We start from the raw sequence: 26,623 nt of genomic DNA, 5'->3' as shown, positions 1-26,623 counted from the left end.
CAGGAGTTTGAGGTTGCAGTGAGCTGTGATTGACACCACAGCACTTTGAGCCTGGGCAACAGAGCAAGCCTCTGTTTCAAAAAAGAAAAAAAAGAAAAGAAAAGAAAAAAAAAGGTGGCACAAGGAGACATGAAGAAGACATAAAAGAAAGATAAAAAACAGCAATCAAATACTGAAGTCAAGCAACCACTGAGTTCACAATTTTACGAATGTCCAAAAAAAAAACTGTAGTGGTAATGTGTAAGGGCTTATTCAAGAACAATGAATAATGAATGTGTAGATGACTCTACCTAAGAAGAATCATATAAAAAAAATAAGCAGCCAAAGTGTAGGAGAATTTGAATTCTAGGCTAAAGGATTTAGATTATTCCACAGGTGGTAGAGTAAAGCCTTGAAGACAGGAGATTGCCTAACTCCGCTTTTTTTGCAAAAGATATGCCAACATAAAGTGAACTGAAGCTGAGCATGGTGGCGTATGCCTATAGTCCTCTATACTTTGGGAGACTGAGGCAGGAGGATTGCTTGAGTCCAGGAGTTTGAGGTTGCAGTGAGCTATGATTGCACCACTGAACTCCTGCACTCCTGTCTGGATGATAGAGCGAAACCCTGTCTCGAAAAGAAAAAAGGAAAAAAAAGGTGAACTAAGAGATACACAGAGTATGATGACAAAGTAAAAGTTCTTTCCTGGTAACTCTTCCATGCCATTTGTCTGGCCCTTTCCCTCTCACTAAGAGTATCTTTTTTTCCTTCCCTTTCCTTTCCTCTATCTGTGGCATATTCATCTTCAAGATCTAGAGTAAGTATTCACTTTCTTTTTTTTGATACAGGGTCTGCTCTGTTGCCCAGGCTAGAGTGTAGTGGCATGATCATAGCTCACTACAGCCTTGCACTTCCAGGCACAAGTGATCCTCCTGGCTCAGCCTCCCCAGTAGCTGGGACTACAGGTGAGTGCCACACTCAGTTTAGCTTAAGTACTCACTTTCTCTGAGAAGTCTTTCCAAATCATTTCAGCCCTAGGACTATTTGCCCCTCTACTCTTAATAATTTCCGTATTCATTCATTCAGTAACATTTAATCTCATACACATTGATGGGATTATAAATTATACGACCTTTTTGGAAAAAAAATTTAGTAACATTCAACAAACCTTACGATGCAAATATCCCTGCAAATTCATCAAAATGTATACATTAAAATATGTGCATTTTTTGGCACATCAATTATACCTCAATAAAGCTTAAAAAATAAAATAAAAATTCCTTTGACCCAATAACCCACTTTTATGAATCTACTTAGTAAAATTGTGACATGAACAGGTAAAAAAAAAAAACCTTGCTTGTACAAGGTTGTATGCTACAGTTCTATAATGGCATCTTAAATATTAATCAGTAGAGGAATATTTAATTGTGGTACATTCATATAATGGACTATTCTGCAACTGTAAAAAAGAATGAGGTAACACTGTATTATTTATACTGATATACAAAAATGCCCAGAATATCTTTAAGTAAAAAAATAAAATTTAAGTTACAAATTAACACATACAGTGTGGTTTCTTTTTTATGAAAAAAAAATGAGTTTATATATACATGCACTTAAAAAATTCAAAAGAATACACACAAAAGAAAAAACATAAAAGAACAGTTAAGAGCTACCTCTGGAGACTGAAGGGACAAGTGAACACAAAAGAACTGACTTTTTCTTTTTAAATTTTATATCTCTCTATATTCTTTAATTCACTTAGCCATTATCAAAGAATTTCTAAGGTATCTGGCACTCATAATCTATGTCACTCAATTGGCACTCACATTAAATATCTTTTGAGAGAATATTTCACCTTCCCATCTACCCCTCGGAACCATAAACATCTTGAAGGCAAGCTCTTAATATTCCACAGTGACAGCCGTGACACTTTCCATAAGCTAAATATGTTTACAGATGCACATTGATAAGTATTTAAATATGGAATGAACAGATTTCTATGAAATTCATGATAGTCATTGCTTCTGAGAAGGCTGGAAGAAGGGGGGACAGCCATAGGTGGTGTTTTTATTAAAGAGAGAGTTCAGCTCCATAATTGATAGTTTATGCCTAAAAATTTTTAATAAACATTCTTATATATTAATCATTTGTATGCTGGATAAGCTGCAAATTTTTTTTTCCAGTGTGTCATCTGCTTTGTTTATAGCACCCTGCACTGCACAGAACTTTCAATTTATTATATGTAGTCAATTTCTTGATGTTTCCTTAATGGCTTTGATTTTTTTGGCCTTGTTTAAGAGAAAGTATTTTCTCCTAATTCTTTAACAATTTTTTTTAATTGAACTTTTTAATCATTTGTAGTGTATTTTTTGGTACTAAAGTAGAGAATTAACTGAATGTTTTTCCAAGTGAATAATCAATAGTTTCAATATCATTTATTTGAATAGTAAATCCTCTCCTCATTAATCTGAAATACCACCATTATCATAAATGGACACTTACTGGGTTCTAAATCCAAATGTCACACTGAACAAATGAATAAACCTTAAGAATTAGGGCAATGGTTCCTTCTATTTCAAACGTTCTGTAATTCTGTTTCTAATTTACCAGCCCTAAGATAATTAGAGTATCTATACTAATAGCTGCTACCAAAAAAGAAAAGTATATAATCTTCTTTAGTGCCCTGTTTTAGAATTTACCAGATATTCTTTGTCAGTCTAACCGAAATCTAATATAAATTCATTTTCTCTAGCTATCTTTTGAGCATATAGAAAAGAAAATAATTCGGCAACATTTTTAAGAATTACTTACAACCCCTTGAAAGGATAAGTTACCCTCTTTGGAATATCACTTAAAATTTTTAGTACACATAATTTTTCAACCATTCCAACGTTTTACAAATCTTGTTGCTATGATACAATATCATGTGTTTATACGCACACACACACACTCCACACACTCTTTAGAACTTCAACTATAACCCATATCTACTATAGTTTTTCTTTTTTTTTTTTTTAATTTCTTATTTCTTTTTTTTTTTATTTCTTTTATTTCAGCATTATACTTAGTTTTTCTGGCTAGACATTTCTAAGAATCTAGTCTTATTTGTTTGTTTGTACACAGATTAAAGTTCACTTGCTTTTTTTCAGTAACATTCAAAGAAATCTGATTTCTATTCTTGGTTTTTCAAGTACTTAACCTCACCCAATTTTTTTATCTATGAACATATTTAACAGGCTCAGTAATGTAAATTATTAATTATATGAACAAACCTGGGTCCAGAGAAGAAAGTTGAAGGGAAACGGAAAAAATCATTTACTAAGTGTCTATTTGCAAATGGTTAAGCACTATTTTATATTTTCCATATAACACATAAACAACTTTTTAAAATAACTCCAAACAACACAATACCAATATGACTGCTCTATGAAAAGAATATAAGCTTTATTTAAATTTGGCTATGTTGCTTTTGTTTCCTCCTCAGCTGTCAAAAGTCACTGTTTCAGAGAAATATGTTAAATACATCTGTGATCAGCTCTAAAACCATGCTGATTACTATCTAGAATCTACGCTTATTGATTTTCCCTAAACCACATTAGAATAGCTTCTAGTTAAAAAAACAAACAAAAAGCCCCAAAATTTAGTTGATCTCTTTTGATGAAGGTAATATTTAGTGTATTTTCTAACAGGAAAATGCTTGTTTTCTCTTGGCTTAGGTTTATTAGCAGCTTGTATGATGGAGAGATGACTAATCAAGTGAGTCTGAGATGAGTCAATACAATATCTAGTAACTAAAGAGTCAAAAGCCCAAATTTATTTTGGAAAATGGTACTTATCTATTCCCAAACATACTAGGTCCCACAATCCAAAAATTCTTAGAATATAGTATCTTAGAAAGTCAGGGGGATGGTTTTTTACTAAATTATGATGAAACTATTGCCCTTAGCCATCTGTTTCAACACCTAATAAACTGACACTCAATTTCTTCAGAGATAAATCCAGTTTTATGGAAAAAAAAAAATACTCCCTCACATAAAATCATCAAACAGCATACCACCTGGGTATGCTGTAGAAGAAATAGCCACCTGTTGTGACCAACAATAAATTTCTAATCATCCAGTTTTTTGCATACTAAATCTCCATCTTCCATCATTCAGCCAGGTATATAAGCAAATTATTTGTATATATTTACTACCATAATAAAATTATCTGATGCAAAAAGAATTCTATGCTACAGTCATAAACTTATCTTGGAAAGACAGCATCACTGGCTCAAAGTCTCAAATATCAAATTTTATTGTTAATTCTAAACTGACTTCCTGATCCATCAGTTATCATTTCCTATAAATGATAGCCAATTATCATCCTAAAGTTACTGTGAATACAAATACAAAAAATGTCCATAAATTAATAAGCACTTGAAACACTTTCAGCATTGAAAAATGTAATGTTTAAGCTTTTATTCAAATTTAAAATGACCCACATGGGGACAGTGTCATCAACCAAGTGGTATGAGTTTGCATCATAATCAGAATTATTAAATTATTATTTTTAATTAATTTTATTTCATGCTGGTAAGAACACTTAACATGAGATCAACACTCTTAACCAGTTTTTACTTTATTTTTTTTTTTTTTGAGACAGAGTCTTACTCTTGCCCGAGGCTAGAGTGCCTTGGCGTCAGCCTAGCTCACAGCAACCTCAAACTCCTGGGCTCAAGCGATCCTCCTGCCTCAGCCTCCCAGGTAGGCTGGGACTACAGGCACGCGCCACCATGCCTGGCTAATTTTTTTCTATTTTTAGTTGTTTGGCCAATTTCTTTCTATTTTTAGTAGAGATGAGGTCTCGCTCTTGCTCAGGCTGGTCTGGAACTACTGAGCTCAAACAATCGGCCCGTCTCAGCCTCCCAGAGGGCTAGGATTACAGGCGTGAGCCACCACACCCGGCCTTAACCAGTTTTTAAGTGTACAATATAATATTGTTGACTACAGATATAACGTACAGATCTCTAGAACCTATTCATCTTCCTTAACTAAAACTTTATGCCTATTGATTAGTAACTCCCCATTTTTCCCTCCCTCCAGTTCCTGGCAAGCACCATTCCACTCTTTGCTTCTATGAATTTGACCATTTTAGATAACATCATGTAAGTGAAATCATGCAGTATTTGTCTATGACTGGCTTATTTCACTTAGCAGAACGTCTTTAAGGTATATCAATGTTGTTGTATATAGCAGAATTTCCTTAAGACTGAATAATATTCCATCGTATATATACCACATTTTATCTATTCATCTGTCGATGGACATATAGGTTTCCACATCTTGGCTATTGTGAATAATGATGTTATGAACATGAGAGTGCTAATGTCTGTTCAAGATCCTAATTTCAATTCTTATGAGTAAATACCTGAAAGGAGAACTGCTGATCATACAATAGTTCTATTTTTACTTTTTTGACATCCTCCACACTGTTTTCCACAGCAGCTACATCATTTTGCATTCCCACCAACAGTGTACAAGGGTTTCAATTTCTCCAATCCTCGTCAACATTTGTTGTCTTTTATTTTTTTTTTGACAATAGCCATCCTAACAGGAGTGAGGAAATATCTCATCATGGTTTTGATTTGCATTTCCCTGATTATTAGTGATGTTGAACCTTTTTTTCATATACCTGCTTACCATTTGTCTTCTTTGAAGAAATGTCCACTGAAGTCCTTAGCCCATTTTCAAATAGGGTTATTAGTTTTTCTGCTACTGAGTTGTGGAAGTTTCTTAAGTATTTTGGAGATTAACTCCCTATCAGATATATAGTTTGCCAATATATTCTTCCATTCCATAGGCTGCCTTTTCATTCTCTTTAATGGTTTCCTTTGTTGTACAGAAGCTTTTTAGTTTGATGTAGTCTCCACTGGTCTACTTTCACTTTTGTTGCCTACACTTTAAGTGACACATCCATAAAATTGTTGCCAAGACCAATGTCATGAAGCTTTCCTCACTCCAGATTCCATACACAGTACTTGAAAAACAAATAAATGTAAAATAACAAAAATCACCTTACCTCCACCATCTCAAGATACTACCTAACATTTCACCAAAAATTTTTAGACATGTCACCAAATCAAGAATGTATATTCCCAGTTTCACTGTGTTTATGTGTTATTAATGCACATCAATGATAGGTATGTAACATTTTCCTAGCCCTCTAAAACCACTTTAAAAACCCTGGTCAAGCTCCCTATATCCAGATCTCCCAGCTCAGTTTTTCAACACTATTCAGCTAAGAGGTTCTCAAATGATGCAGAAATAGAGTACAAGCTCCCTCAGAGATACTAAGAATCAGAAAGAGCCATAAAGGTACCCTGGGAGTTACAACTACTACTTGATATGTGGGATTACAGAGGCTTATGAGGAAACTTAAAGTGTTGTTTTTCTCTCTGCAACTGAGGTGCTTAGATTTTAAGCAATATGTAATTTAGTTTAAACCTGTCATTCCTACCTTCAATTTCTATTTAGGTCACGAAATATGAAATGTCCCATTTCGAATCAGAAGTTTAGTTTATTATCTCTCAAACGAGAAGCAGTACAATTAATCAAAGTATGCACCTAAACTATCCACACAGTTTTGCCACCTTAAGAGTAGCTTGTTTATGGCAACAGCAAAGAAGCCTGAAGAGTGGGTAGTGATGAAATCACAAAAGGTGTTTTCCACAGCTTGTTGAGAACTGAGTATTTTTCCTTGCAAGAAGTGGTCCAAAGCCTGGAAGAGGTGGCAGTCAGTTGGTGCAAGGCCTGGTGAATATGGTGGATGACAGAGAGCTTCCAAGTCCAGCCTCTGTAGTTTGAGCAGCACTGTTTATGCAACATGTGGTCGAGCGTCGTCTTGCAAGAGGATTGGCCTGTCTCTAGTGACCAATCTTGGCTGCTTAATCACAAGCATCCTCATCATTTCGTCCAGCTGGTTGCAGTAAACATCCACTGACCAGGTTTCATGAATCTGTAGTGGATAATACCAGCACTGGACCACCAAACACCATTCATTTTTTTTTTGTTGATGAATACTCAGTTTTGGACTGTGTTTCAGCACTTCATCTTTATCCAACCACTGTGCCAAACGCCTGCGGTTGTCAAAAAGAATCCATTTTTCATCACACATAAGAATATGGTGTAGAAATGGTTCACCTTTATGTCGTGACAGCAAAGAAAGGCAAGCTTTGAGATGATTTCCCTCTGACACTCATTTAATTTATGCAGAATCCATCTATCCAGCTTCTTTACCTTGCCCACTTGTTTCAAATGGTCCAATATTGTTGGAATAGTAATGTCAAACCTTGCGGCTAATTCACTCATAGGTTGAGATGGATTTGCTTCCACTACAACTTTCAGCTCATCATTATCCACCTCGGTCTCAGGTCGCCCAAATGGCTCATTTTCAAGATTAAAATCAACAGAATGGAACTTCTCAAACTATCAGCATACTGTGTGTTCATTAGCCACATCCTTTCCAAACACTTCATTGATATTTCGAGCTGTCTACGCCGCATTGGTTCCATGACAGAACTCACATTCAAAAATAACATGAATTTTTGACTTATCCATAGTTTCACAAAATTGCTCTAAAAAAATTTTTTTTGAACGATAATCACAAGCCAAAAGTGTGTTTGAAAGACTGAGGATGTACTTTCACAGTAAACAAAACAAGAAGTGTCAAAGTGAAATGTCAGAGATATCAACTGTCTAACTTAGTATTAAGGAAATCGGACATTTCATACTTAATAACCTAAACAGACAAAAGGGCAAAACAATGACTATATAATAAAGAACAATGATAGCACAAAGACAATATGTATGACCCCAACTCCGCAGAATTTCCTTTGCTAGGCACATGTTTATTTTTTAATCACTTAGATAAAGATGCTATAACTTAGCTCAATCACTGGATTGCAACAACTTTTGAAGTGTGATACAAAGGTAATTCGATAAATGATTGAAGAGTAGAATATATAGCAGACAGTAGGGGTTGTAACAAACCTTCACCTTATTAGCATTTCATAGAAAACTCTAACAGACTCTGGTCTTGCAAACAGTCTAAGGCTAAGGTTACAAATGAAACTCCAGTTATATGTATAAAACTGGAAATATAAATCTATAGATAGTGCCATTAATACTTATCTACATCCATAAAAATACATATGTATCTTACTTGGGCATAAAAATATAAGCTAGCTCAGGAGATAAATTATTAATCTAATCGAAAAGTTGATTTCTACTTGTTAGAAAAAAAAGGCATAGACAAAAAAGAGCAAAAAAAAAAAACCAATGAAAACAATACCAAGAAACCTACTTGCAATTCATCCCAATCTCAAGTTTTATTTAAATTCAGTTTCTTAACTCCATTTTAGGTTCTATAAGGGCAAGAACTATGTCTATATAGTAACACTTAACAAATTCAAACCTCAGTGATTTATATTGATAACTCAAGTGATACAGAAAGAATTTCAGAGCATCTCAGAAGTCATTTTATTCAAAAATCCCCTAATTTAGAAATGAGATTAAGAAGCCATTCTGGAAAAAGATGGAAAAAAAGGCATTCTGAAGCAGCGCAGGCTCCATATCCCCAAACTTCATGGCAACATTTGCTGAATGTAGCTATATGTTTAAAAATAAGAGGAGGAGCAGCGTGAAGAGGAGTAGGCGAGAACGACCCCTGGACCCACCCAAGCCCACGCGCCGCTGCATCCCCGCGTCCAGCGCCTCGCCACCATGCCCAAGAGAAAGGCTGAAGGGGATGCTAAAGGGGATAAAGTCAAGGCAAAGGATGAACCACAGAGAAGATCCGCAAGGTTGTCTGCTAAACCTGCTCCTCCAAAGCCAGAGCCCAGGCCTAAAAAGCCCCCTGCAAAGAAAGGAGAGAAGGTACCCAAAGGGAAAAGGGAAAAGCTGACGCTGGCAAGGAGGGGAATAACCCTGCAGAAAACGCAGATGCCAAAACAGACCAGGCACAGAAAGCTGAAGGTGCTGGAGATGCCAAGTGAAGTGTGTGCATTTTTGATAACTGTGTACTTCTGGTGACTGTACAGTTTGAAATACTATTTTTTATCAAGTTTTATAAAAACGCAGAATTTTGTTTTCCTTTTTTTTTTTTTTTAAACTATGTTGTTAGCACACAGAACACTTCATTGTTGTTTTTTGGGGGAAGGGGCATATGTCACTAATAGAATTGTCTCAAAGCTAGATCGATACGGCGAAAACACCTTTCCCTTCTAGTTTTGAGAGACTTCCTCTTGGCTCTCAGGAGGAGGGATTCCCTGATGTTGACACACAGCCACCTTGGCACAAATGCCTTGTGGTATGGAAAAACTAATTTGTTTTTATGTCCTATTCTCCCTCTCTGCCTTCAGCATAGTCTTAACTCCCTTAAACCCAGATACCTCTTGGGGCCTGACCTCCAATAATTGCTTACCAGTATGTCGGGTAATCGGGACTTTACAGTGGCACCACTGAGGTGGCATCCCTCAAAAGAGCAGCAGCTCCATTTGTAGATTGTGGATCTTCAGACAAATTCTGCCATTTTCATTTCATTTCCTGAAAGTCAGGGTCGGCTTGTGAAAAGTTGTTAAACAACATGCTAAATGTGAAATGTCAACCCTTACTCTAAACTTTCCCTGTTCAAAGCATAAAATGAAGACTTCATTGGGTTTTATAGTGGCTTTCTGATTTTGGTAGACCATTGAAGAAGGGAGTTTGAAAGTTGTTGTATACTGTTAACGACTGTCTGCCCATGTCCTGCCTGAAATACCACGATTGTTTATGAAAAGTATCTTTAATAAAGCTGGATACAGTTTGGCTTGGGAAAAAAAAAAAAAAATAAGAGGGGGAGGGGGAGGAGAACAAGAAAAATGGAAAGGAAGACAGCAGTCTCCTTCACATTGCTTTTTGTGGACAAGAAAGAAAGATCAACTGTTAGCACTAACACTGGAATGGTAGGTGCTGAAAGAGCAGATGTTCTTTCTTTGGTACCTAAGGCTACTATATTGTCAATTTCAAGCAAGTAGTTCCTTAAGAACAGAACCCCATCTGTCATTCTCAGGGGATACTTGTATCAGGGGGAATATAAGTTTTATGCCACTCGCACTTTAATATAAGCTTTCACCTGAAGAATTTATGGAGCATGCTCGCAAAGGCACTTTTTCACCTTCCTCCTATACATTGGGAATGGATAGGTCCAGACAAGGACTAGAAAAACATCTTCAAGAGCAAAATGTGTCCCAATTTTTCTGTGATATTTTTATAATTTTAAAATAAGCTGACTGTAAGAAGCTAACTATAAGATGATACAGGATAATCAAGGATATGCAGAAACACAGAAACAAAATGAGTTGACCAAATAATTGCAAAATATTTATACAGGAGTTAAATAGATAAGCTTAAAGAAGAAATAGGTCCCAAACTTAAGTGGAGAAACAAAAATACTTCTGACTACTTCAGCAGCAAAAGGAAGCATCAGTTTTTGGAAGGAAGGCTAAGAATCACCTATTAAAAGTTCACAGTATTTGTTTTAACTCAATTATAGAAAAGATGTCCCCCCTCCTCAAAGCAACCCAACCTGCAATCTTTGGAGAAAAAACAAAGTAACATTAAGTTGACAAGTAAATTTTCTCACTATTGAAAAAAAGTTCCGGCCAAGCATGGTGGCTCATGCCTGTAATCCTAGCACTCTGGGAGGCTAAGACGGCAGGATAGCTTAAATTCAGGAGTTGGAGACCAGTCTGAGTAAGAGTGAGACCCTGCTCCTATGAAAAACAGAAAAATTACCTCAGCACAGTAGTCCTAGCTATTCAGGAGGCTGAGGCAGGAGGATCGCTTGAGCCCAGGAGTTTGAGGTTGCAGTGAGCTATGATGACACCACTGCACCAGGGTGACAGAGCAGAACTCTGTATCCCCCCCAAAAAAACTCCTTAGATTTTGACACTGTGTACCTATAAAATATTAAAATAAACTACTAAATTTTTATTTTTTTGAAGTTTAAAAGACTCTAATCTGTATATGAAAGATTTTAGCACAAAAACAATGTTTATGGGGGAGTGGGGAAAAAAAACGTTTATAATAACCCAGCATATTGTAACATCGAATGTGGCTATCTACAAAAAATGAAAATAAACATGGCAGTTTCCACCACTGTTTTTTGTGGGCAAGATTAACCATAAACCCCAAGACTAAACTGTTAAAGATGCAAGAGTAGACATACACTAATATTTAAAATAAAATCATTCTTTCCAATTAGTTTAGCAACAAAATCATGAGAGGCCATATTCATATGTCTTAAAGCTGTTTTAGCTTCCATTTCTTCTAAAGCAAATGGAAGTTTTGCCTTTGGGAAAATGCAAGTTTTATGTTAAGGTATAAAACTCAGAGGGAATGTGTCATGTGTTTACTTAAAGATACACATAAGAATGCTCATAGCAGCACTATTCCTGACAGCTAAAAACAAAAACTCTATGTCCCTCAATCATAGAATAGATAAATTGTAAAATAGTCATACAATGTAACGTTAAACAGTAACAAAAATAAACTCATGCCACATGAATGAAGCTCACAAATATTAAAGGAAAGAAGTCAGAAATATTAGTACATACTAGGGAATTAATACATTTACAAAAAGTTCAAAAACGGGTACAACCAATCCAGAATGGGATTGGGAATAGTGACAGGGAAAGCCCTGAAGGGGGACACTTTTGGGATGCTGGCAGTTTTTTATTTCTTGATCTAGGTATTGGTTACACAGATGTGTTTACTTTGTGAAAAGTCATCAACCTCTATACCAATGATTTGTATACTTACATACTTCAATTAAAAGCCTAATTTAAAAGATTAATAAAAATTATTTCTACAATTTAAATAACTATATAAAGATATGCATATAGTGTACATTATATATATATAAATTTTATACAGATAGACTGTTTCTAATTCAACTGACCCATATATACTGCTACTCCTACCTGCTCCAACTCTACTTCTCTCCATCTCAACCCAAATTTTCAACCCAAAATTAGTGTTTTGAAAAAAAAGGAGTGAAACTTTAAGAAAAATTTTGAAATCAGAAGTAGATCAGGAAAAGCAATAAACGTGTAACGTAAGCTGATTCTTGCACGAATCCTCTCTCCCCCGCTCCGCTGATGAGCTTATTTGTGTTCAAAGAAGAACTCCTATCCAAAAAGTCTTTCTCCAAATTGTTCGATTTCTCCTATCTCTTTTATTAGGCCTAAAATACCAAAAACTGACAAGTAATCACAAATAGTCTCTTCGAAATGCAATACGTTTCAGAGATTATGAGGATATCAGACTTTCATACACAACTGTGAATTAGCTCAGTGGCTACTTTTAACATACAGATGACCTTATATGAAAAGTAAGCTATTCCACAATTTCCTTTACCATAAGATTACTCTGCTAATAAAAATGTTAGATTTCAAAATATAGTGCCTTACCACAACTCCTATTTCTTTCAAACAAGTCTTTTTTGATCTTTCTTCTCTGCTGTGATACAAAGCCTGAAAAGACTCCTACTTTTAATTTGTTAAATTCTATTCACTTCTAATTCTTCTTTTTTTTTTTTTTTTGAGACAGAGTCTTGCTCTGTTGCTCGGGCTAGAGTGCCGTGGCATCAGCCTAACTCACAGCAACCTCAGACTCCTGGGCTAAGCGATCCTCCTGCCTCAGCCTCCCAAGTAGCTGGGACTACAGGCATGCGCCACCATGCCCAGCTAATTTTTATGTATATATATATACATATATATGTATATATATATATTTATTTTTAGTTGTCCAGATCATATCTTTCTATTTATAGTAGAGATGGGTCTCGCTCTTGTTCAGGCTGGTCTCGAACTCCTGACCTTGAGTGATCTACCCGCCTCGGCCTCCCAGAGTGCTAGGATTACAGGCGTGAGCCACCACACCCGGCCCTAATTGTTCTTAAAGCCTGTTTTTTTTTCTCCAAAAACTTATGATCAATTGTGAGGGAAGAAACAAATTACTAGTGACATATACTAATCCTTTCCATTTCAAAATATAACAAGTGAATAAAAAAACAGAATTGTATGCTCTTCTTCTTCCCTACCCTTTCCTCCTAAGTGTCAGATTCTCACAAAGCCACGTGTTCTTATACATATTCTGTTGTATACTATGGGTGCAAGATTCAAAATACTTAGATGTAAAAAAAGAATTCTTGTCTCTAAACCATGAATGCTAGCAAGCAAGCATCTAAACCCAAGTACAGTTGGCAAACCAGTAAAGGCCAAACAGATCCAAGTCAGGTGGGTACATTATGGTACCAAAGACACCAATGCCAAAGGTTGAACCCACACAGCAGCCAGTTAATTCCACACTAAAGAAAAATTTTCAACAAACATTCCACCACAACCCAACTCAGCCATCTGGAAAATGAGTGGTGTTGTTCACTAGGGGAAAAAAGTGAAACTGAAATTATCACTATTATCAGAAACACAATTTAAAGCACAGGTTCTTACTCCATTTCTATCCTTTAAATAATTTCTAAGCTTGATAACATAAAGAAGTAGGGTCTTGTCACAAAAAAAGATGAATGATACCTTTCCTCTCATGACGTGAAAGTATTTCTTAATGTTTTTAAGGTTTGGTCACCATATGAGAGAAAAGCTTTTAATAATTTTTCTCCCTCTGTGACATAGTCCCATACTCTTCCATTTGTTAGAAGAGCAAAATATTTGACAATTGCATTTTTAGAAACCGGGAGAGTAAGCTATTAACATGTAGAACTTATACTTGCTTTAACATGCTATCTTATTTTGGGTGTTTAAAAATTTTTTTTAAATGTAATTAATGTATTCATTTTCAAAATAAAATATTTTTGATACTTGCCTTCAACCAAAATAAATTATGTAAAGGAAGTTAGTTGGTTTCATTTCTCTATTTTCTAAGGATTAAGTTTAAGCACATTTCTTATGTTAACCAAATATATATAAAAACCCCAAGCTTTGCCTATAATAAACACATCAAACTATGGTGAGGACCCTTCCCTTATTCAGTCCACAAACCAGTCAAAATTACTACTGAAGTCTAATACTAATTTAATTCACATTTTTTCCCTCCTGAAATAGTCCAGTCTATAACCATTAGCTAAAATGAGTTAATACCCTTTATTCATAACTTATGAGTAATCCAGGGGAAATCTACCCTTCTTTGTACAATGAGTGCTTAATGGTCTCATCAACACACTGGAAAAATATGCTGGTCAATCAGTGCAGTCTCTTCTTCAGATAAATCTACATGAGAGGTAAAATTATAACCAGAAGGTTACTTGGAAAATGTGAAACCGGATGATTCAACAATCAACGGCATCAGACTAAGGCATCTCTCTCCAACAGGATAGATAGAATAGGATATGGGGACAAATCTGCTATAAGGACTAGCTTATTCTCTCCCCTGAAAGTGACAGAGACATCCTGCCAAATGTATTTTGGTATCTTCCCTTGTTTATGGAAAGACTGGGTTTGATATAAATTAATTTTGAAATTCTTTTCTGCTACTTACTATGCATCTTCACTGCTGTATAACTGTGAGCCTCAGTTTCCTCATTTGTTAAAAAAAGACATAATAAAATCTGCCTCATAGCACTGCTTAAAAGGTTAAATGAGATTATTATGTAAGAAAGAGCATCTTCTATAGACCAACACATAGCAGAAACATAGATAATATTTATTATTCTTCTGTTTTCTTATTCTTTCTCCAAAGAATATTTCAATTCATTAGAAGCAAGGTTGCTCATTTACAATTACGAATCAGTCTTTCCAAGGTTATACCAAGTTATCTAGCTTGCATTTTGGGGTATGCCAGAAACTCTTCAACAATTCATGCACATTTTATCTCTTGGGTTTAATTTTACATACATACAATCCCTTGGTTTTTTAATATTTAAAACAGTTACAATGTGCTAGGTACTTTACCATCGCTTATCCTTACTATTGTCCTATAAAAGCAGGTGTTATCCTTACTTTAAAGATTATGAAGTAAGGCTCAGAGAAGTAATGCTGCATACTCAATACCAAATGGCTAATCGGGTGCGTAGCCAGGATTAGAACCCAGGTCTTACTGGCTTTACCTCAGAACTCTTTACATCATACTTCTCAACTATATTTTGTATCTTTATAATTTTATTTTCAGAGGGTAACAACTGCAATTTGGTGGACACATTGCCAACAATCTTACATACTAATCAGAGTTCTCTGGAAAACAAGAACGTAATTCAAAGGACTGATAAATTAGTGAACTGGAAGGTCTAAAACAGAGTAACACTTCAGAGATAAGTGGAACAAGATGGACACAAAATATTAATAAGAGTAACATTAGTTAGGGATAAACAGAGGGACAATAAGAGACCTCAGGTTGAAATAACTCATTATTGTACACTGGTCATTTTCAAAGTTAAAACAAATAGAAAAACAAAACAAAACAGGAAATACTCACTAGCCTTGAATTCTGCCAAATCTAAGTCCAGGAGTCCTAACAGGTCAGGAACTAGTGGTGGTTCTTACCTTACCTGGTAGAGGTCTCCAAGCTGGTTGGCCTTTTCTTGGGTTTGCCAGAATTTCCAGTAAAGAAAGAGAAAAGCAGTATAGGGACAGCCCTTTGACCTCCTCAACAGAACTTTAACATTAACACCAACACTATCCCATTTCTATCCCTCAAATAATTTCCAAATTTTGAGAAAACAGGCTTGCTTCACACACACAAACACAAAAACACTGGGTAGCACTTCTCTCATGGGATATATTTTGAAGGTTTAAGTCACGAGATGGGAGAGTAGTCCCATAGGATTTATTTCCTAAAACAGGAAAAATCATGTTCCTTGTTCAGAACTCCTGTCTATTAAGGTTGCAGAGGTTCCTTATTCTATGAATAGTAGGAAGAACCTTTAGGTAAAATATCATGAGCTAGAACAATCCCACAGAAGGTATAACTAGCATACATGACTAGAACACCAAGGAGTGTCCTGGCTAGTGCATATTATAAATATGTAGCTCCATTAGGAATATTTTATGTAACACTATGTTACTGAATTATTCCAACAAGTTCAATTAAAAAAAACCCTATAATTCCATGTTCATAGGTGAGATTTTTTTTTACCCCACAAATATGGGATTAAAGAGACTAAGTTTTTATAAGATTAGTTCAAACTAGAACTTAATAGCAAAATGTAAGATATTGCATTCATTAAATTTAACTATAAATATAACATACTTAAATTTCCAGCACTTCAAAACAGTCCTGTCATTTTTCCGATAACCAGAAAAAACATTACATCCATTTTTCAAAAACTCCCATGTCCAGATTATTTTCAGAACTCAAATTTCATCTTTTATTAAAACGTAATAAATGAGAAACTATGAAGATGCTGCAAGAAGATTGTAGAAAGAAAAGTAAAAAGAGAAAAAAAAATAATGATAAATGAGAAACTAATAATAGTGACTGGTTCTAGGTAGGAGAATTTAGTAGCTGGAGGCAGGTGTAGGAAAGAGACTTCTGAATTTTAAATTATGTGCATCTATTACCTATTCAAAGTAATTAATTTTAACAACTAAAAACTACTGATCAGAATACATAGTACTTCTGTAGATTTGTAAGCTTTCTCTATACATCTAGAAAAAGATTACAAAATACATTCCTACAGTAAAGATAAATTCAGCAGAACAGATTGCAAAGCTAAATCCTTTTAGAATTTTAAAACAACAAATATCAAAAATCCAATCCCACACTACTTTCAGTTTCATTAAATTATAGCACATATTATCAAACTGTCACTATGTGGAACACAAATTATTTTCTACTAGCTTAAAGTGGTATGTGAAATTCCAAATTCAGGAATTTAAGAGACTAAAAAGGCTAATGATTAGTATTCAGTCTTAAGACAGCGGATCATTTCAGACAATGAGAATGAACACATTTCATGAAATACCCAGGCTAATATTTCCCAATGTGGGGTGTAAGAAATCCTCCTCCATGGAAGACTTTGAAGAATGCTCATAAGACTTCACTCTATTAGGTTCAGTTTCTTTCTTCTTGAAACATGGGCCATGACATATAAGAGAAAGTGTATATACACACACATATATATCTGTGTGCATGTACATATTTAAAAGCTGTGTCAAGGAAGTTTTTATACTAACCTGGGTGAAGAAGCAGCTAAAAATCTGACAGAATTTTTACTTGAAAAAAATATTATCTTGTAACTATTTTATTACCACTAAAACACCTAAAGTGTTATCTTTACATGAAATAAGTGATTTTATATGTAGATTGGACTAAATTAAGTTGTCTTAAAACAGTGAGTCTCACTTTGATTCCCCACTTGGAAAGTTATCTGATCCACTATAATGTAACTCTATCCAAGACCCTAACGCAAGAGTTAGTAAAAGGTAAAAAAATAAATAAAACAAACATTTGTTGGCTTTAATTCCTTGATTACCTTATCAAAATGATTAAACTCAGCATGTTCTTAAACTAACAAATAATAAAACCACTCATTTCCAAAGTGCAAACAGTGACACTTCGCATGCTCCACAAAACTTTCAAAATCAAGAGCATTCTTAACTTCTGATCATATGAATTACGCATTTAAAAAATGTAATTAAAACAATTTTCCAGAGAATGATATAATTTTTACATAAGCCTAGCAAAATCTTTATATTTTTGTTTTCTAATTCATCTTAACATTTTAAGGCCATTTATTTGTTCTCTGAAAGACTCATGCTATTTTCCCTGAAGGCTAATCAGCAAGTTCTTTTCCCCTCTGTGCCAACACAGAATCTCCAGAACTGTTTCTACAAGCTGCAGCAAAGCAACAATTCTACAGTGAATTTCATTTACCATTTGGTTAGGTACATACTGAAATTTTTATTCATGAACATCTTTGACAGTTTATGGACATCAATGAAAAGAAAACTGACACTCTAACATGTGACTGCCAACAACCAAGTCACTTTACTTCAAATGGAAATGGAAGTAGACTACGGTAGCTAATAATTTTGAACACATGAAGTGTCCAAGAGAAAATTACTTCGACTAAGTTTGAAATTACACACAAATCATGAAACGAAGACTCAGAATAAACATTTTAAAATACACAATGGGACTAAATTAAGTTTAGCCAACAGGTTTTGATTCAATGCTAACGTTATTAACAAATCACTACATCTTGAAAAAGCTTACAGTAGCAATAGAATCTTTAACATTAAATGCTAGGATTTCAACCAAGTGTCATCATTTTCTCAAAAAATTTTGACAACTCTATTCCATACAGTGCCAATTCTGGAAGGAGATTTGAATATTATTTGAATGGAACACCAGAAAAACTCTGATATGCATGTGTGAAAGAAAATGAGACTACAAATTTTTTTAATTTACAAAATAAATTGGTAAATGTATCAAAGAAACATTAAAACATTACCAATCATGTTGCACAAGACGTCAAACTGGCTTGAAACATCACATTCTTTCAAGCAAAATATAGCAAACTGCATTCTCAAAGACCATCTGTATCAGTGACTAGTGAAAACCCTTTAAACTATTTTTCAGATTAACATCTCCCTCCTTCATTTGTTAAATATTTCGATCAAGTACAACAACGAAACAGTTAAGGAAAGACTGCATAATTTTAAAAAGACATTTAATCTCAATCCCCTTAATCAAAGGAGGTGTGACAAGCAACGCATGTAAAATTAACCTTAATCCGTCAACTAAAACACGCAAAATGTCTCCTAACAATTCTCCTCCTCCTTAAAACAACCACCGTACACATAAATACGGTACTGACCTCCACCCCTACTGCGAGCAGTTAATTAATAAAGAGAATACTTATGTTTGGAGACCAAGGTGCAACACCCCCACCTCATAAACCTCCCAGAATAACCACATCAACCAAGTAGAACTGAACACTATTTTTACTAAAGCAGGAATTCAACCCCGCGGAGTCTCATCCTTAGACAATGGTGGTTACCAGACAGCGCTGCACAGTTGGGTCCAAATGACACATTTCACTAGGCCTTGGACACAACACACATACACGCGCGCGCGCGCACACACACACACGCGCGCGCGCATATACACACACACACACACACACACACACACACACACACACACAATCCCAAAGGGCCAGTTCAAAGGAAGGGGCGTTCAAACCTCACTAGGAGACGGAGGGTAGCACCGCGGCGTGGGGGGTCGCTAGGGGAGGACAGGCGAGGGAGATGTCGATAGAGCGGAAGGGTAACTGCACTGCACACGAGGGAAGGGGCTGGAAATGGCCGATGGATTCTATATTTATTTATTTATAGGTCCTGATTTAACGGATCCTTCTCAAGCGTTCCGTAACTAAAGGCGAACTGCGCAGCAAACATTGTGGGGTTGGGAGAGGAGTCGCTGCTCCCCCTACCCCGTGACCAGGGAGGGGGGGCGGGGGAAACAAGTTCCCCGGCCAACACCACAGACCACTCCGATTCCCCCTCTCCCCCTCCTCCACAGGAAGGGGGAGGCTAACACAGAAAAAGGGGGAAAACAAGTTCCCCAGCCAACCCCACCGCCCGATCAGTCTCAGTCGTTCCCCCCACCTACCATCAGAAAGAGGCAGACTAAACCGTGGAAGGCGGCAGAAAAGGGGGAAATCCCACCCTTTGCCTTCCCCCCAGCCACCAACAGACTCCCGCGGGGTCACTGAGCTAGCCGGGAAGCCAAAGGGATGGGTGGGGGTGGAGGCTGCCGAGCCCCCGAAACCAAACAAAGCGCGGCCTGAGAGAGAGCCCGGGAGAGTGGGAAAGCCGCGGCTTTTCCTGCCGGCCGGGGCCCGGCCCGGGCTGACACTGCGGCACCGGGGACCCGCCTCCGCTCAGCCTCCGTCCCCCACCTCCGGGGCGCACACGCCGCCCCCGCCCGCTCGCCCCGGGGCCTCCCTCTCCGCGGTGCCCGGCCGGACGGGCTCCCGAGCCGGCGGGTGGCGAGGAGGGAGCGCGGCCTTACCCCGCTCGCCGACGTTGTTCCGCTCCTGAGGCAGCGGCGGAGGCGGCGGTGGTGGCGGCGGAGGCTGCTGCTGCTGCGGCGGCGGCGGAGGCTGCTGCTGCGGCTGCTGCTGCTGGGGCGGCTGCGGCGGCGGCTGCTGCGGGGGCTGCTGCTGCTGTTGCTGCACCGGGCGCGGCCGCGACACTCGCCTGGGTCTCCGGTTGGCGGCTCGGACGGAGTTCATTTGCCGGGCTGAGGTGGCGGCGTTGGCGGAGGGACACACACACACTCACACGCACAGCGAGCTCCGGGGCAGGAGAAGGGGGTGGGGAGAGAGGGGAGTGGGGGGAGGAAGGAGAAGGGACAAGGGGAAGGGGAAACGGTAAGGGCGGAGGGGGCGAGCGGGACCCCGAGTCAGGAGAAAGGCCCGGGGAGACAGGAGGAGACCGAGCGAGGCCGGCCGGGCGGGCCTGACGCACGGGGAAGGCCGAGGCCGCCGGGCGGGGCGGCCGCGAGGGACAGAGACAGAAAGACTGGCAGAGAGAGAGAGAAAGAAAGAAAGGGCGTCCGCCGCTTGGGGATCCCGAGGCGAAGCGCGGCGGCGGCTAAGGAGACAGATCCCGGTCCCGCCGACTCCCGAGCGGCGTCTCCAGCGGCGGGAGGAGTGGGCGGGCGGGTGAAGAAGGGAGAAGGAGGAGAAGAGAGGGAGGGAGGGAGCAGGGGGCGCCCGGCTCTTTTTTTCCCTCTTCCTCCCCCCCACACCCCCTGAAAGAGATTTCTGTGAGGAATTTTTTCTCTCTTTCTTCGGCCTCTTCTTTCTCCTCCCCCCCTTCTCTCCTCGGCGAAGGGGAAATGAGTGTGAAGGGAGGAGATAGGGGGGAAAAGAGGCGTCGTCGTTCCTCCTCCTTAAAGGAGCCTTTCCTCCTCCTCCTCCTTAGCCCCGTCGCCGCGGCTTCTGCTGCTGCTCCGTGGCAGGAGGAGCCATTGACACCGCCGGAGCCTCCACTCGCCCAGTCGGTCCCTCCCCGCCGCGGGGCTGGCCAGGGGCGCGGGGGAGGGCCGCGGGGCGGCGGGGGGAGGGGTGAATGGGCGGGGAAGAAGAGGGGCGGGGATTCCAGCCAGGAGACCAATGGGAGGCGCCCATACAACCTTCGGGCCAATGGGGCCTCCGCTTTTATCACGAAGTCCCTTCCTTCAACGCCCTGTTTCCTCTCTCGGGTTTCCTCCCTCCCCCGCCGAGGAGGGGGAAAGAGGAAAGGGGGAGTGTGGCGGGGCGGGTGATAATGGGGAGGTATCAGGGCATATAATAGAGCAGGGGGTGGGCGAAGAGAGCGCCAGTGCGTAGCGACGGTTCTGGGAGAGGAGGTACTCGGAGGAAAGGGCGGGGGCTGCTGATGTAATGGGGAGAAGTGATTAATCCTTCGGTTCGCCGTTTCAGCCTTCCCCCCCACCCCAACCTTCGCCCGATTTTTTAAGCTGAAAAAAAGTGGAGCGAGGGAGCCGATCTTTGGTAACTCGGGTTTTCTGTGAAAGGTGGATTCAAAATCTGAGCTGTAGGGAGCGCTAGAGATTCTGTGCCCTTTAGCCAAGTTGAGGGTATTTGCAAACCTTGGAGATCTACTTTACCGAGCTTTAAATTTGGTATCCGAAGTTTGCAGTCGGTGTCCAATCGTAGTCTAAAAGGGGCCATCTAAGCCTTGAAAGGTTTTGATCTTTGGTTAATTTGATTAATCTTTGAAGAATCGGTGTATACGATGCTGGGGAAAATAATATGTGAGAGAAGTAAATGTGCTGAGGTCGTGATTGTTTATGTGATTTACAATTTTTCTTTTTTTAGGTCCCACAACTGAAAGGAAAAGAAAAATCCCCAAGATAAAAGTATCTTTTGTATCTCTATCTGGTCCTCTCAACATAATCTCTCCCCAAGGAAAACGCGTTTTTTCTCCCTAGCTGCTGTTATGATGACTGAAAATGTACTATTTCTCAATTCTCCCCCTCTCATTTTTGTTTACCATTTTTTGGATGTGGTAAAATTGACAGTTTACCTGATTCTCTAGTTTTCATACCTTTGGGCGATTTCGCTCTCATTTGAGTTTGATCAATTACTGTCTAGGTTTGAGATACATAAAGAACTATGAAGCATGATAAAGGAAGGCAGAATGTGTGTTTTGGGAGAAAGGAGAAGCAAGCCAGTATTGTGTGGTGTGTTTGAGTCCTAGATTTGGTATGTGACTCTGGGCAAATTACTTTACCTTTCTGGACATCAGCTCCCCCCGCCCCCCACAGTCTTTTAAATAAGAACTTATTTTAGACTACATAGCCCTGTTTTCAATTTTTAAAAGTTTTGTGATTGTGAGATGATCTCTCTTTGGTCTAGAAAATGTAGCAACTTAGATCAATGTTTCCTGCTCAAAAAAATATCTGAGGAGGGCCGCAGTTACAAAACAACTGGAAAACTCTCAATTTTTATAGTTGTTAGCTCGATGTAATTGTGTAAAATTTTAGATTTTGTTCAAATAAACATAGAGGGAAAAAGTAAAAGTACAGGAAAATTACATGATACTGCACATATTATAAGCGCGTCCATAATTCTGATTTTTCTAAAAATTTACTTTTTCATTTAACAGGTATTTATTGGTTCCTTCCATGTATACATGAATATATAAGGTGTTATGGGAAATACCAATAAAATAAAAGGCAAAATCATGGCCATAAAAAGTTTGTATTTTGGTATGGCAGAGTTGAAGATTTACTTACATTAATTCAGATGTACAAAGGAAATATGTAGCTTGTTTATTTTCTATAATTTTAACCTAAGTCCCCACATTACCTCAATATGTTAAAACATAAATGACATCTTTCAGATTTTATTTCCCTACCTCCCTCTCATTTCAAGATATGAAGGAAAGTAGAGTTGGATATTGTATAAGGGGTATCTTTTTTTTTTTTTTTTTTGAGACAGAGTCTCACTGTGTTGCCTGGGCTAGAGTGCCGTGGCGTCATCTTAGTTCACAGCAACCTCAAACTCCTGGGCTCAAGCAATCCTTCTGCCTCAGCCTCCCGGGTAGCTGGGAATACAGGCATGGGCCACCATGCCCGGCTAATTTTTTCTATGTATTTTTAGTTGTCCGATTAATTTCTTTCTATTTTTAGTAGAGACGGGGGGGTCTCGCTCTTGCTCAGACTGGTTTCCAACTCCTGAGCTCAAACAGTCTGCCCGCCTTGGCCTCCCAGAGAGCTAAGATTATAGATGCCACCGCGCCCGGCCAAGGGGTATCTTTTATATACCTTAGATTTCTAAATTTATTTCAACAATTCTCTGGTATATGGCAGTAAAATGCTTGTTCTAACAAAATCGGCATATTATGACAATTTTATAGTAAATGGAAGTAAAGCATCTTGAGAAAGAGAGCACCTTTTTCTAATTCACACAGTGATTAGTGGCTGGTAGCAGGCTTGAGGGATGGGGAGGCTTCCATGGCATCAGGGAAGGGCATCTAAGCCACAAATGCCAGTCCTTGTTTTGGCCTCTGGTATGGAGTGGCTGGTATGGTCTGATGGCAGGACTGTTATCTTCATAGATAAAACTGGTCATTTCTGTCCTTTTGAGGTGTCATGCTGATTTTCCTTTTGCTAAAATCTATACCTGAGCCATTTGCCTCGCATACTGCAGCCTCTTTGCACTGACCCTAATTCTCTACAGGTCCATTGATCCTTATGTTACCACTCAGTCTTCTCAGTGAGACTCAATGGGCACTTCTGGATTCCCTGAATACCACATGTAGGCCTTGATGAGCCAGGAGCCTTGCTTTGGGCTTATTTATTGAGCTACCTCCCTCCACCAGTGTTAACATTATTCTCCCCATGTCATATTGAGCATGCTGTCAAGCTGACGGTAGAGCTCCTAGAGGTCTTGGCCTTCCACAGACATGCCCACGAAAGCAAACCACTATCTCCAACTTTCTCAGTTTTCTCTATATCTGTGTGAATACATCAACTATATACCTTGAATTCTAGTTTCCACCCTGAGAGGGGATGGAAAGTAAACACACTGGGTCTAATTACTTTTCCCTAGTCCCCTTTTTTTCTTTCCATCATCTCCCAGGGTTACAAGAAATGGAATATTCTCCTTCCTGTATGTAAGGAACTTTCCTTGTGTACTATATCCTCTTCATTCATGAGATGGCATTTGCTCTGCTCCCTGGAGCCATGATGAGTGATGAAATGCAAGAGAGAAACTAGTTTAACAATAATGGAACATCTGTTGGGAGATATTTAAAAATATTATTCTAACCTCTTATTACTGGTTTCTATGTATTTTCAGTTTATTTCAAGGGATTAAATGTTAAAGTCTTCTTTGTGCAAAAGTGTTCAAAACCATCTTAACTTAAAATTGTGGAACTTGGCCAGGTGCGGTGGCTTACACCTGTAATCGTAGCACTCTGGGAGGCCAAAGTGGTGGGATTCCTTGAGCTCAGGAGTTCAAGATCAGCCTGAGCAAAAGCAAGACCCCATCTCTACTAAAAATAGAAAAAGTTAGCTGGGCGTCATGGTTTGCACCTGTAGTCCCAGATACTCGGAAGGCTGAGGCAGGAGGATCGCTTGAGCCCAGGAATTTGAGGTTGCTGTGAGTTGGGCTGACACCATGACACTCTAGCCCAGGCAACAGAGCGAGACTCTGTCTCAAAAAAAGAACATTTTTTTTTGGAACTTGGGGGTTGTTAGGATGGACCTTGGAGATCATTTAATCTCATTTCCGTATTCAACAGACTGGGAAACTAAGTCCAGAGAAGTGAGACGACAAAACCAAATCCCATAACTACCTACCAATCCGGTCACAGGTGTTATAGTTTCTTGATTCTTCTGGTAAAAACCCAAAATATTATAGAGGGTTTTATCCATCAGCAGGTCTACCTGTGTTAGTAAATAATCCTTTCAATTAGCTATTGTAGAAGTTACATATGATAGAAAACAGGAGAAAAATGTAAAGGTGATCTTTATTTGGAGCAGGAGTCTCCCAGAATTATTTCAGTAACACTTAGCATAATTTCAGAGGACTGAATTCCCTCAGGGTTTACTCTCTCTTCAAGAACATTTGTGTTTGTTTTTCTCAACTAATTACTGGTGCTTAACAGGTTAGTGTACTTAAAATTATTTGTTTATAAAACCTATCACAATAGCAGTGTGGAAAAAATAAGCTCTTTAATCATTTTAATACCTGGCAGGTGATATTTACTGTGATTTTTAAATTATAATTTTTATCATTTCAAAGATTCAGCTTCCCTTTCCTCTGTCATTCTGTCATCTAGTCCCAAGCCATCAGCACTCAGTCAGTTACATAAGACACCTCAAAGCTGCTCACTCCTTTTATGTCTCTTAAGAAATTAGTTTGATCTGCATATGGTTTCCCTGCAGGAATAACTAGCTCTGTTTAAAATATCCTTGTTAAGAGTATGAATGACTTATCTTACTAAGCTGCAAAAATTCATTCTTTAGTACATGTTCAGATAATATTTTATCAGTTAGGTAGTGAAAATTAACTTGGAACTAAGGGTTTAAATTTAATGTATATGTGGGAAAACTTGGTAAGCACACAATCCAGTGATACTCAGAAGTTATCTTTACAGAATTATAGAATCTAACTTTAATACCCTTCCCTGAGGGATAATACAGACAGAACACTATTAAAAGAAATTAATTATATTCAAGTTTTAGGATAGGCTATGATAGACAGTTGTAAATCTTTATTTTTGCTTTTTAAAAGCAGAAACCAATTACCAAGTGTTGAGAGAAGACTAGGCCAAAACAATAAAAGTGTATTATATTATGAATGGACTGGTAGATGACAGAAGTTTGGGAGATGTGAGAGTGGAAAACCAAGAGGGAGCTCTGCCACTTGCCGTTTGACCTTGGACAAATTCCTTAACCTCTCTGTGCTTGTTTCTGCATCTGTAAAATGGATATGATAATATTCCTCATTTTGTGGATTGCCATGAGGATCAAGTAAATTAATACCTATACAATGCTTAGAATAATGCTTGGTGCCTAGTAGGGGCTCAGTAAACTGTTAGCCATTATTGTTACTGCTGTTGTTGCTGCAGGTGATGGTGTTATTTTAGGCCTTACCTGATGAATTTCAAGATTACATGGACATTGTATATAAAGAAGCAGGTATATTGTGGTTATAAGAAAATATGCCCAGAAAATGAATGGTTTTAGAAAATGTTTAAAAAGATACAGGAAAGACAACATCAAAGGATAGAGGCAGAACAACAATACGTAGAGATCAGACATCGGTTGAAACTGATGAGAGGAGACCTATGCAGGATTTCTCCATTCAAGCAATATTTGAACTGAGGATCTTGTAGTAGATATAGAATATCCTGATATTTTTTCACTATCGGAGCCTCTCAAGAAAGAGTCTATCGAGTAGGTCAGGAAACAAATGCATAGGCCTAGAAAAAAAAAGAAAAGAAAAAAAGGCAGCAGTTGAAGGTTTATCTGTGTTAGAGGAAGAATTGGATCCACTTAAATAGCAAGTTACAATTTAAAAACTCATCCAGGCCTCCTTGAAAGGAGTAGTAAATGATAGAAAGAAATGGAACAGGAGT

At 38.4% G+C, this 26,623-nt stretch overlaps 1 protein-coding gene and 1 pseudogene across 1 annotated transcript in view; one reads left to right on the top strand and one right to left on the bottom strand.

Moving 5' to 3' along the window:
• FBXO11 (F-box protein 11) overlaps positions 1-20,331 on the bottom strand; it is an 86,749-nt gene extending 66,418 nt beyond the window's left edge. The window contains exon 1 of the mRNA XM_012638865.1: positions 20,034-20,331. Coding sequence (XP_012494319.1) covers positions 20,034-20,256 — 223 coding nt within the window. The 5' untranslated portion in view covers positions 20,257-20,331. The remainder of the gene's footprint in view (positions 1-20,033) is intronic.
• LOC105805899 lies at positions 8,745-9,072 on the top strand (annotated as a pseudogene).
• Positions 20,332-26,623: the final 6,292 nt, after the last annotated feature.

The sequence above is a fragment of the Propithecus coquereli genome, unplaced genomic scaffold, assembly GCF_000956105.1.
Source record: "Propithecus coquereli isolate 6110/MARCELLA unplaced genomic scaffold, Pcoq_1.0 Scaffold136, whole genome shotgun sequence".
NCBI lineage: Eukaryota > Metazoa > Chordata > Mammalia > Primates > Indriidae > Propithecus > Propithecus coquereli.
The sequence above is the reverse complement of the archived record's forward strand: the minus strand, read 5'-3'. Positions and strand labels throughout refer to the sequence as shown.